This window comes from Apaloderma vittatum, unplaced genomic scaffold (genome assembly GCF_000703405.1).
Source record: "Apaloderma vittatum isolate BGI_N311 unplaced genomic scaffold, ASM70340v1 scaffold11553, whole genome shotgun sequence".
Lineage (NCBI taxonomy): Eukaryota > Metazoa > Chordata > Aves > Trogoniformes > Trogonidae > Apaloderma > Apaloderma vittatum.
Window position 1 is genome coordinate 6,391 of NW_009708624.1, and position 13,797 is coordinate 20,187.

At 37.2% G+C, this 13,797-nt stretch overlaps 1 protein-coding gene across 1 annotated transcript; it reads right to left on the bottom strand.

The window, feature by feature from the left end:
* Positions 1-336: 336 nt before the first annotated feature.
* LOC104271829 (solute carrier family 12 member 7-like) lies at positions 337-13,408 on the bottom strand (the record flags this gene model as incomplete). The annotated part of the gene is made up of 6 exons (XM_009866627.1): positions 337-447; positions 951-1,084; positions 5,890-6,071; positions 10,662-10,769; positions 12,963-13,094; positions 13,239-13,408. Coding segments are annotated over 6 exons (818 nt in total), but the record flags the coding sequence as incomplete, so codon positions are not given.
* Positions 13,409-13,797: the final 389 nt, after the last annotated feature.

The following is a 13,797-nucleotide window of genomic DNA, read 5'->3' on the forward strand; positions in this document are numbered from 1 at the left end:
TTACACTTCTATATGTTTAAAAATGCCACAGAATTATTTCCTGTGTTTCACCACAGTTTAACAAGCTTCAGAATATGCTACATATAAATAGCCTAACCCATAAACCATTTATTAATTCACTACAGAAATATTTTCTACATAGATCTATCTTAAAATATAATTTAAATTTTTATTAGAAAAACCAGAACACATCAGAAGATTCAGCTTGCAGGTGATTTTCAATGCATCAGCACTCTTAATGAAGCTGTTTAAATTATGGCAAATAACTCTGTAGAGCTTTTTCTGTTTGTTTTTTTTCCTGGAGGGGGATGGAGAAGGGAGTTGGGCAAGGGTTTGAATAAAATGTGCAAACAGGTTAAGAATAAATGGTGATGACTTCACGCCCACTGCCTCGAACCAGAAGAACTCTATCCAGACCTTCTGTCAGAACCTCCAAGAACTCCATGTCTGAAATATTATTAAGGAATTTATTCAGAAAATAAACTAAATAGCCTAATCTCTCAAAAAGTCTGATATACAATGCAAAAAAACCCCAAATTTCAACATTTTTATCAAGAAGTTTTTTTGTGTCACTGCTTACTACTACATTATGTAAACCACCTGGTTGCTCAAACGGAAGCAAGGCCTAATTTGGGGGAAATTTCTAGTTCTGCCCTACTTAACTACAGAAAAGATAAAAATAGAGGTTTTAAAATCAGCTCAGAATTGAGGAATGCTTTACATCAATTTAATAAAAAAAATTTAAAACCCCCCACAAAACCAACAAGAGTCACAAATCAAAACCCACCACTATCAACAATTCTTGAAACAACGAAATCAAAATTTTTTTCTTAAAGACAAGCTTATGCTTACTATAGTTCCTAAAGGTTATCCTGACAAGTAAACAAAGTATAATCACAAAAATCAAACTCCCAATTCAAGAAATATGGAAGAAATGTAGAGGAGGATACAGTTTTCATCCCCTTTTCTGTTTTTAGGAGGTCCAGGCATATTCAGAAGAACTAGCTGAGCATGCTGGGATTTATTAAGCACTACTCCATTGAGCTTCACAGCAGTGTGCATTCTTCTCACATTTGACTGATTCCTAGAATGCAAACAAAAATTTCAAAGCACCGTCATCATACTTATGTATCTGAATATGTTATGCACTTAAATTTATAAATTTAATCTATAAGCAAATAGAATAAACTATTTTCATAGACATCACTATTTGTAAACATTCAAAATGAATTTAAGAAAATGCAATACCTAGGTTTAAAAGATGTGTTTTTCCCTTGAAAATAACATTTAACTCTGAAATTTGAGCAATTCTAAGCAGACTGCTAAAATGCACAAATCTTCCAATTATCAGTTGATGAACCAAAAGCCTCATTTCAATAGAAATTTTTAGTCAAAACCATTGAGAATCCAGTGTAACAGGATTTGTATAAGAAATTCCAAGGATGCAGTGAAAGGACTAGAGGATTTACATTGTACAGTACAAGATTTCACTCATGCTCCTTTGGAAACTTTCTAACATTACTATAACCCTGGTGAAGAAACTTCAGAAACTGCATAGAATTTACGAAAAAATTACCAGTTTTTTAGGTCATAAGAGTAAGGCAGCAAATAATGAACTGACACTGAGCCTCTACCTTTAAATTATCAATGTTAACTAATTCTTTCCTTCTTGTATCCAGAAATATAATCATCGTAAATTTGTGCACAAGACGAAGAAACTGCTAGGACTTCAGAGATTTCCTTGTATTAGGGTCTACCTTGGATGATTTAGTTGCTCTTCAGAACAAAACAAAAGAATAGTTTCCTCAGTTACTGAGAAACAGCCATCTGTGTAAAACTAGCCAAGACTGGAAATGAGTCATGTGTTACATTGCAATAGAAATAGTCAGACTCTACCTAAGCCCATTCCTCCAAAAGATCTGCTGCCCAAAACACATACTTAACAGGCAAAGTGAGTCACTTCAAAGGTAACCTCAGAAACGAAGGACGACAGAACATCTTAAGAATAAGGATGCTGGTATGTTTCTATAAGACACTTATATTTCTCTCTTCTTATCCCTGTAAGTCTTGGTCTCCCAATACAAGCAAAACCCTGCTCAGTGGGGCTCACATAATGTCTTATAGCAGAGAGAGAACTGTCAAGTTAGTAGCAGCATGAAATCCTCTGAAGTGCCTGATCAGGTCTGGCACGTTTTGAATTCCACTAACAGCAATATCAAAACTAAAGCACAAACTCCATCACTGTTTCAACTCAAGTAATCAATAGAAATTAAAGAGGTCTATCCCCCCCACCAAACAAAAAAAAAACCCACACATTTAGGAGACCAAAATTTCAAAAAGTAAATGCACAGCTTTGTTCCACTACCAGATGTCATTTCAGACTACTACAACACTTAATCCTAGAATCTTCCAGCAACATGAGGCCACTCTCAGATTATATAAATAATTGTGGCGTTGAGAACAGTAGCCAGATACAGGTTTATTCAAACATGGTGGATAAAGAAAGATGGAGAATGCTGGGAGCATATGTACTCGTGTTCTCCTGGTTTTATAATATGAAGGGAAAAGTCATTAACAGGATACTATTAGAGGTAGCATGTCTCATGTTCTATTTTAATCCTCCACCTTGCAGGGGAAATTAGAGGGTGGGGGGAAGCATTTGGCCTGAAGTTTAGTGGCCAGTGGAGACCAGCCCCATCAATTTCAATTGATTTTTCTCTCCCCACTGCCATTTTCCCCCAAGACAATGACATTTCTAAAACCAAGTATCAGTCCCTCCTGGAGGATTTTCTACCACAGCAGCCATCTGCCCTAAGAACCAACTGTCCAAAAATCGTAATATGGAACAGAAGAATACTTGAATCTCATTTTTCAGAAGCAGAACAGCAGCTTGAGAAGAGCATCATACCCAAAGAAAACTAAGTTTACAAGTAGCTCAATTTGTTAAATGAACAAAAGGAATGCAATATTGGGCTCTGTAAAACAAAACAGAGCAGTCACAAGTCAGTTCCACCCAAGAACAAAGCGATGTAGTGTCCCATTTTTGTATGCCATCATACTCAACGTATCTCTGAACTTATGTTATTTCTCCACATGCATGGGTTGGTAGAAGGGAGACAAGAACTGGCATTCAATGAAAAATTAAAATTCTCTCTGTGAATAAATTCATCTTTATTGTCCAAGTAGTTATATCACAATGGGAGTTATTTTCCAGAACTAAAATATATTTACCTTATAATGCAGTTATTTAAAAAACTAAGTATTAGACTGGTGCAGAGGAATACTGTCAAGTTTTACATTCTTATGAAAATTAAAATACGTATTGTGACTTACCTTGAATGTCAAGTTCATAATATTCAGTAGAAAACCTTAACAAATCATGATGAAGAATATTTTTCACCGAAAATGCTAAATCACAGTGCATAAAACAAGGTATAAAAGAATACATGGACTATAAATCATGATGTAGGAAACATGCAAGGACCACAAGAACTAGGGAACACAGTCTACATTGCTTAAGTGAAATGAAACTTAGACTTACAGATTTCCCCATTCTCTACATGGAAAGCAAGCAAATGCACAGAAGAAAATATATTTATGCTATCAGGTACATTTTGAATTCAACAACGTTAATATATTGAACAGGCATACCAAGTTCGAACTGTAATTTCCAATGCAACCACAGACACTAGTTTAAACATAATACTATCTGCAGTCTGCATATTGCACAGTTCTAAAGAAGTAATCGGAAATATCAACCAAAAAAATCCCTTAAGAATTAGAGTATAATGCAGCCAAGAACAAAATCAGCACTTTGGAGCACAAGAAAGATGAAGTTTGCAATTTGCAGAAGGCAAGCGGTTTGTTTCTAAAGAGTTCAGAACAAATCTACAAAACTATTTAGTATTTTAAGGTGCTAATTCTAAATGTATCTTCTAACTTCACTGTCTAGAAGCTCTGGATTTGTTTCCTTTAGATATTAAAATTTTTCTTGACATCCACAGTTTTGTTCTGGGCGTGTGCAGAAAATAGTCTAGGCCATGCTTATAACTACATACTTCCAGAGGCATGGTGTGCTTGCATGAGGAAGTAAGCAATGTGATGTTTTTTCTGTCATTCCACTTTGACACAGGAAGTAACTTTTATCTATTAAGTGACTTAAGTGAGTTAAATCCAGTTGGTGGTCAGTCACAAGTGGTGTCCTCCAGGGCTCAGTACTGGGGCCACTCCTGTTGAACATCTTCATCAATGATTTGGACGAGGGGATGGAGTGCACCCTCAGTAAGTTTGCAGATGACACCAGGCTGGGTGGAAGCATCGATCTGCTTGAGGGTAAGGAGGCTCTCCAGAGGGATCTGGACAGGCTGGATCACTGGGCCAAGGCCAACTCCATGAAATTCAGTGAGGCCAAATGCTGGATCCTGCACTTTGGCCACAACAACCTCCAGCATTGCTACAGGCTTGGGGAGGAGTGGCTGGAGAGCTGCCAGGCAGAGAAGGATTTGGGAGTGTTAACAGATGGCCAGCTGAAAATGAGCCAGCAGTGTGCCCAGGTGGCCAAGAAGGCCAACAGCATCCTGGCCTGTATCACAAATAATGAAGTGAGCAGAAGCAGGGAGGTGATCATGCCCCTCTACTCAGCTTTGTTGAGCCTCACCTTGAGTACTGCATCCAGTTTTAGGCCCCTCACTACAAGAGGGACATTGAGGTGCTGGAGGGGGTACAGAGGTGGGCTGCCAAGCTGGTAAAGGGCTTAGAACACAAGTCGTATGAGGAAAGTCTGAGGGATCTGGGGCTGTTTAGCCTAAAGAAGAGGAAATTGAGGGGAGACCTCATGGCTCTCTACAACTACCTGAAGGGAGGTTGTACAGAGGCAGGGGTTGGTCTATTCTCCCTTGTGGAGAGTTCAAGGAGGAGGCGAAATGGATTTAAATTGCACCAGGGGAGGTTCAGGTTAGATATTAGGAAGAATTTCTCTACTGAAAGGGTTGTCAGCCATTCGAACAGGCTGCCCAGGGAGTTGGTTGAGTCACCGTCCCTTGTGGTGTTTAAGAGAAGGATGGATGTTGCCTTGGAGTGAATTGTTTAGTAGGTTGATAGGGCTGGGACAAAGGCTGGACTCAATCTTCTACGTCTCTTCCAGCTGATACAATTCTATGATTCTACGATTCTATGACTTCTCTTTAAGAAAAAGACATCAAGGAATATTTCAACACTTAATATAACAAGCTACACCATAGAAGCATAAATTTTATATTGCTTTAATTTACAGGATGAGGGCTAAATGTCTGTTTAAAAAAAAAGCACAGAAATCAAAACTTCCCCCCCAAAAAACCCAAAACAAAAAACCCCACAAAAACAACAACAAAACAAACAAAAACCGCCAAAACCACTCCAAAACCAACAAACCAAAAAAAAAAACTCCACCCAGAAAGCAAAATATAAGTTAAATGTTTTGAAAAAGTTGATGTGCTTCTGTGGTACTCCCTCCACCCCAAAATACAATAAATGAGATGGGGAAATGATACAGAGTTATTTGTTATCCACAGGAAGATAGAAAAATAAAAAGTCACTATCAAGCATTTTAATACATACACTTTCTGATGCAATCTAGGAGTTACAGGCGGAAGTCTGTCATATTTAAGCTTTATTCACAACACTCTTGTGAATGACTCTTTTAAGTCATTGTTGTACTACCCAAGTCCATGCTAGTTTCATAAGGATGGAGTTTAAGTGCATGGAAAGACAGTGTTTGTACTCAACTTTCAATAGGCCAGAACCTCTTAAAAAACATAAAAACCTGAAAAAAACCCAGAAAAATCAATCCACAAAAACCACTGAAATACACACAATCAAATACAAAACTCTGAACACCAAATGTATACTTACGGCTTCATGTTGAAAATATCTTTAAAGCCAGACACATTTGAATCTTTGGTTTTATGCTTTTCAGTTACAAACTTTTCTTTAGTCCAGGTCATTTGCACTTTTTCCGGCACAGCAGCAGCCACACTTGCTTTAACTGCTGGAGCTGAGTGAGAGGCAGTGTTTCTGTCATGGATCAGCTGAGCCTGGCACAAAACAAACAATCACCCTAAGATTCAGCCAAAAAGAGCATTTCTAGATTACATGTTATTAAAATTGTGAGACAGAATTTCACAGCTGTGTAACAGAAGAATATACAGAATAATGCACCTTACTTTGTTAACAAATACAAGACTGTGTTGACTTCAGCATGAAATACAACTGCCTGTAAAAATGCATTTATCCATTTATATTTGCATGATTTTATCTGGCCTGGGACATTAGTTTTGTAATGAACTGAAGTGAGGTTGAATCCATCCTGAGAGTACTTTATTAACACCTGGGGTTTGCCAGTGAAACATTTGTTATTTTTTCAGATATTGTCCTAAACAGTAGCCATTTCAAATGCCTTTAGCTGAACCACCAATATGACTCATGACCCCAGTAACACAACCTTGGACTGCATGATTTGAAGGATAGCTATGTTCCATTAGATTATTTATGCATACAAGTGCATATTACATAACAAAACAAATCAATTTAACCATGAAGGGACTTCTCTTCCCTTATAAGAGCAGAAGCTGAAATCACAACTTTAAGAACACAGTATTATTCCCATATACATACGCATTTCTGTGCTCTTCATTTTGCTCTCCCTTGCTCCTCTTGAGGAAAGAAGGAAGAAATATTTAACAAATGTTATTTACTTACTTTCCCTCGTAATACTTTGTCCAGGTTTCTGGATTTCCATCAAAACCAACACAAATGTAGTACCTTAGACTCAGGATTTTAAGTGAATTGGTATGAGGGAAGGATTGCTTTTGCATTTTGGGATGTTTTGAGGTGTTTTGTTTCAGGGGAAGTGTTGGGGGGGGGTTGTGTGGTTTTTTTGCTTGTTTGGGTATTTTTAAGCTTCTTTGGTTTTAGTATCTTTAGCAGTTCTGAAGTCTTTCCCCATGTGCAGCCTCATCTAGTCGAGAGGTGGTGCCCCTGGCCATGACAGGGAGGTTGGATTAAATGATCTCTAAGGTCCCTTCCAGTCCAGGCCATTCTATGATTCTGATTCTTTTCAGAGCTATGTTAAATTATGAATTGAAGCTCCTGTTCCATTTGGGTACTCAATTATTCACATGTTAGTGATGTCTGTATCCCTCCATATATGCCATGATTCAGAAGAATGAATTTCATTCAGGTCACAATCTAAAGCATGAACAAAATCCAAGCAGATAAGAAAACTGCTTTCTGTATCTGAACACCAATTCTCCTAGCGGTTCACAATCTGTAAATGCAGCCGGTTTAAAACACTTTTGTAATTTTCCTAAATTATTTCCCTAGTCCTTACCCTTGAGAATTCTCAAATTCTAGAGTTCAATTCTGAGCTTCATATAAAGATCTATTTGTTTGATAGTCTTCACATCTCCTCAAAAGATTAAATCAAGAGTAAAGACTATGAATTAGGAGTCACTGTGAATACAACTCTATCACAAGAATAGAAAAAGCTAACAAATACATGCAGACACTGTATGTGCCATAGAGCAGCATCCAATGAACTAAAATGTGAAGCTAACAACTGGAAGAGGAGTTCAATACATCTGTGCATTGATGGAAGAAAGTTCACCATTTTTCAAAAGACAATGAGACCAAGAGGAATTCAGTACCTATAGCACATGTTTATAAAAATGCAGACAACAAGAGCACATATTTGTTAGTGCTATATTGACACCAAATTAATTACATGGAATACAACATGTTCTTCTCATACTTCATGAAGAAAGGGAAACACAAAGGTACACAGCATTTCTACAAACTAGGCTACACATACTTATATATGAGCAACACTTCAAGTGCACACCAAAAACATTGATCACATCAGTCCATTTCCTTTCAAACTCACCATGTAGAAAGTAATAATGACATTTATGGGTTAATAATGGATTGACAATAAGAATATAATTCTCTTTCAAGAGCTCTGTTATATCTATATGGTCTCCAAGAAGCTCCAGCACTTCAATACAGGAACTATCAAGGAAGGCAATGTTTTGCGAAATATGCTCATCAATGAAACGCCCCGTATTAAGACTTTAAGAAATAGAAGGTAGAGAAGTATCTTTGCTTCTGACTTCTAAGAAAAACAATCACTCTCAGAAACACTTGTCATTCAGTTTACAGTAGTGGCATTTCAAGTGTTGCAATGGGAAAATATATCTAGTCAATAGTATGTTCAACTACCTCCTCCTCTTGATAATCATTAGTCAGCACTGCCTGTGCATCTTGGCCAATGGACTGTGGACTGGAGCAGCTTTTTCTTCTGATTGAGCCTCGAGACTCATCAGTGATGCTCTGAATCTGGGATAAAACAGTTACCAATGACAAAAAAACCCCCCACAACACTCTACAGAAAAAAGTAATGATCAAATTATTCAAAATAAAAATGGTCTTCATTTAAATAGATGAGATTTGGTATTGTAGCTTGTTACAAACTTGGTTTGTCTTCACAGACATGCCATTTGTTCATATATTCTATGGGGCTCTTTTTGACGCATTCAGGAGTTAATTATGAAGTCTCTTTATGAAGATTTGTGAAAACACAAAGTGTACTGAATACTTTAGTCTATATGGGAACTTGAAATATTCAATTATTTGTGAGGGTCATATCCCTTCATACGTGTGATGATTCAGATGAATTGAGATGATTCAGTTAAAATCAAAAGTATGGAAAAAATAAGCAGATGAGAAAGCTGCCTGGTGACTCTAAACACTGATTTATTTCCCAGTGATTGACAAAACATAATTGTGCTCCTCACTAAGATGCACCCACATTTCTGTCAATCTTACGTAGTAGCTGCAATCTGCACAATAGCACTTGCATTGTGCAAACCCAACCCAAAGTGGTGGTGAGATAGATGACTGCCTTGTCAAAGTTCCAATAATATTACTACCTGGCCTAAGAGACATTAGTCAGGACTTGACAGAGAAGGAAGCCACCCACAAGGAAGCACAGCAAGGAAGTGAATGAGGGTCTACATTTTCTTTTATCTTTGCAGCACTACAAATGTGTTTGACAGTTGTACCTAAGTCCGCAGATCTTGTACTTTGCAGGCATGTGGTATATTTACAGTTGAACAGAAGCAAGTCAAGGAAGTTTCTCAAAAAAGGAAACAAAAATCTGACAAGTTCCTATGTTCCAGTTCCACAAGAAAACCCAGGGGCAAGATCAAATAAAGTTCCATTTAATAAAGTGACAAAAGAGGGTACAATAAAGGTGAATTCTTGGGAATAAGAGCATGCCTATAAAGGAAACGGCAAAAGAACACTATGCAAAATCAAACTCTCCTCTTTGCAAAGGTCTGAACCTCATTTGAAGAGGTACAAGCACAAAAGTTAGGTTAAAACACTTTCTTGGTGGTAACAGGAAACAAAACTACAAGCACCATTCAAAGCTGAAATATCGCGGTTATATTTGAATGTCTAGAAACAGATAATAAAAACAAAAGCAATGCTAATCTGAACTAGTGATACTAATGAGAGAAATATTTTGAAGGTTATCATGAAACTGGAGAGAGCTGCTCAGCTCATTTAAGAGAAAATTACTAGATTAAGAAAGAGTCTGACACACTGAGTATACCTACTCAACTTGTAGCTCTTGCGAAAGTGAAGGCATAACTAAATCAACATTTTCTGACAAAAATCTGAAAGAACGAGGTAGATTAAGACATCTCAGATTTTACTCTGCTTGATACAAAGGATCAAACTGAAGCCACAATGGTGATGATTACATTCAGACGAAAGAGAGTAATTAAACAAAAAAAAATAAATGTCCCACACAATATGAGGTGGAGGGAGAAGAAAGAAATAAAAATTTCCAGGCAAATAACACTCTGAAGTAGTACAGATTTCAACTACCTCACAGAACTATTTTGTCTCCACTACAATTTATACACTACAGAATACACAGCCTTACATCCCTGGGTTATTTGTAAAGCATTCATGAGGAGATTAAATCCCTAAAAGCCTACTGAAGATTAATTAATTACTCCACTGGAAAAATGCTAGTGTTAATAAAGAAACAAAAAAACTTCAAAAACACTGAGTAAGGAGCAAAAGGGGAGCTTAGTTTTTACTAAAGAGATGTTGGGCAGACTCAGATCAAAAGAAAACTACCATGAGACATATGAGAAGAGGATTTATAGCAGGATATTGTTGTAACAATATAAGGCTTCTTTAGGAACTTAAAAAAAATCTTGTGAAATGAAAAAAAGAATAAATAAGGAGATGGGAAAAAAAAGTGGGAGGGAGTGAAGCAGAGAAAACAACATGGATTTGTAGGATTAACACCACAAAAGTTCAGGTATAAAATGAGTTACAATTATTGGTGGACATTCCACACTAACATCCAAAGGTTTTGCTGGTAAATACGTGCACTGATCTTAACAAGCACAGGAAAACTCAGCTGCTCAAATAACGGATTTTTTTTGTTACATTATTTTAATCTTGCAAGTGAAACTTGCTGCTGAGAAACTAACAAAGAATGTATTTATAAAAGCTTTTACCTAATTAGAAACTAATTAGAAGCCATAGCCAAGAAATAACTATTTTCGGATTTTTCACAGAACATTTTGCCAAGCCAAAGTCCCTACCTCTCTTTCCCGTTCATTCTTTGATAGCTGCATCTGTTTTAACATCTGAGATCGTTGTTCCATCATAAGTGTCTTCTCATATGTGAATGCAGAAATATCATTTTCAAACTGCAAAAGAAATAGACTGACATTAGAAACATCAAAAGAAAACACTACTCAAAAGAACGATGTTTAGACAGCGTACCACACTCATTCAGTCCTGGCACTAGAATAACCTCAAGCACATAATTGAACAGCCTTTCTGTCCTCATTCTCAAAACTTTATCTTCAAACAGCAATCTCGTATAATGAGCTATCCTACCACACCAATATCAATGTGATGTGGTGAACTGATAAGTGCCAAATAGTATGTGGGAGACAGGTATAAAGAGCTGAAAAGGCTAAGCAGGAGACAGATGTCTCAAATGGCCTTGGTGCCAAATATGCATGAGGGACAGCGTGTTGTGAAGGCAAGACAGCCTTGCCTCGCAGCTTATCTCCCATGGATAGCTGCCTGGCTAATGAATAATATGCTAATGAAGATTATCATGACTGTGCATCCCATGAAGTGCATTACTCCTCCCCATACGTATTAAAAGTTAGCATGTAGAAAAGTGTGTATAAATTGAGGTGGGATAAAGCAAAAAAGCAGAAGAGAAAGAAGAAATGGAGAAGATGACAGATACATCCTTGAACCCTCACTGGAGGGCCCAATGCAGGAACCCAGGTCAGTGATCTCTGTCTCTCTCTTCCAACCTCCACCTCTCCCTCCTCCCTTCTTACTCACATACACACACTTCTCTCTCCTCCCTCCTTGCTCTCCCTCTTTATCTAAGCAGCACAAGGCCCATCATATTGTTTGCTTAGTTTGTACTTAGTTTCTTTCTTGTAATTGTTAAGTATAGTACTGCTTGTTATTTTTTATATGTCCTTTTCCCTTATTGTTAATGGAAGGCATAACATATGGTTTGCTGTAGTTTGTTGTATAACAAATTTCCTTGTTATCATTAAGTCATATTATATTGCTTGCTGTAATGTGTCATGTACTTGACCGATCATCACGAGACTTGGCCGCCTTTTCTGAGTGGAACGTAACGGATTTTTACATAAATTTGAGGTATCTAGGACAGATTTTCCATTGTTCTGTTCCAGCTAGGCTGTTGAGGAAGGGTTGAAAGCACCTTCTGAGCATGTGTGCACACATGACACACATAAGAAAAGAATAAATTGTGCTTCCAATATTGTTTTTGTGTCTTTTACTTGAAAACTAACCAAAGCTGAGCCTTTTTTATGGCACTCTGCCTTCTTTAACCTGCACAGGCCACAGCATTTTAGCTTTCAGTACACCAAGCAAAAAAAAAAAAAAAAAAGTGTTTGAAGTATTTATCTTATTTCCTAGTTCAAAATGCTAATCAAATTTTTCATACATAATTTTTTTCCATAAGCAATTTAAATGATTCTTAAAATTTGCTTTAGGACCTAATAGTATGATAAATCTTTTGGGCTGGTTTTGTTTTTTCCAGCAACTGGTAGCGGTGTAAGTTCTGAATCAGTTGATTCACCTTCATCCCATTTTGAGGTTTTTTGTAGGTTTTTTTTGTTGTTTCTCCTCTGTTTTCTTTCTCTGTTGGGTTTTTTTTGGTGTGTGTGGGGTGTGTCTTTGGACATCACGCTAACCACCTTTGAGTACTAGAAATGGAGTTTCTCCTTAGTTCCCAAAAAAGCGTGTCTAGGCAGACTACAGCTTGAGGCCTTTCTCTTTAGCAGCTTATGGCCAGTATTTTTAAAGGGAAAAAAGTTACTTTTGAATTGCAGGGGAAAAAAAAAATTACCTTTGACTCGTGAATCTAAAGAGCTAAATTCGTGAATCTAAGCTAAAGAGACTGACAATGTCGGAAAAAAATGACACACTCTCACGGGGGCCTAGGGATTCCTTATTCCATACATAGATCTGTTGGATTAGATGGACATGTTCATCCTCCCTCATGCCGGATGCCATGGCTTATTACTTCAAGCCTCTTCGGCTTTCCATGTCACTGTCTACTAAAAATTCAAGCTTCCTCATTCCTGAATGAACGATCTCTATGGATTAGTTGTCATAAATAAAGTAGGTCTCAACTCTATTTTACAAAACCATTGAATTCACTACCACATGCATTATCATTGTGACATACGATAACATTGTTTTAAAAAAAACACATTATTTTTCTTGGTGGGAGTTCTGGTTTTGTATTTGGGCTAACAGCTCTTAGTTTCAAAAGTACTATATCCATTTCCCTGAGTCCAGTCTCAATGGCACCTGAAAAATATGCAATAACATACCATTTCAACAACTTCCACTTCAGCATTCAGTCTAAGATGATATAAGAACATTTGAAGATCCTTCTTCATTTGAATGCTATTATCATCCATTTGAGCAACAGTGAAGATACGCATTTTACATTTTCTCCAAACCTATCAAAAATATAAACAGTTATAATGTGTAACACAGTGATTGCTATCACCATGCATAACTATCAAGGTGAAAGAGTGATTAGAAAACCTTAGAATTATTCTTTACTAGAAAATTAAATCCCAGCCATTTTCTGTTGTCCTTGCCTTGTGCTGTCGAAGGAGAAAAGGCAGTAACATCAGCATACCACCATCATGAACAATCCACCACACATCTATGTTTCCTTCAGTAAAACGTTCTTGATTTGTTGGAAATAAGTCAATGTTTTTAGCCACCAACAGTGCCTGCTGAGCTGCTGTTGTTTCCCGTACAGTGTCTGCAAGGAAAACCAAGACATTCGATCAAGAACTTACAGTTTTCATTCACAGCTTTTGTGTTTGTTTCAAATTTAAAAGCTTAAAACCTCAAGAGATTCTGCTGAGGCAAAAAAGAAACATTCTGGTTTTAGTGACTAACCTGTTTAGGAGAAGAACATGAAATCAGATGTGAGGAAATATTCAGTTGTTCACTAGATCAGCATCACATTTCCTCCACATAGCAAATACATTAGAATCATAGAATCACAAACGTTGGAAAGGACCTTAAGATCATCAAGTCCAATCTACAGCCCTACACCACCCTAACACTAAACCATCTCCTGAAGTGCCACATCCAATCATTTTTTAAACATATCCACCACCTCTCTTGGCAACCCATTCCAATGCT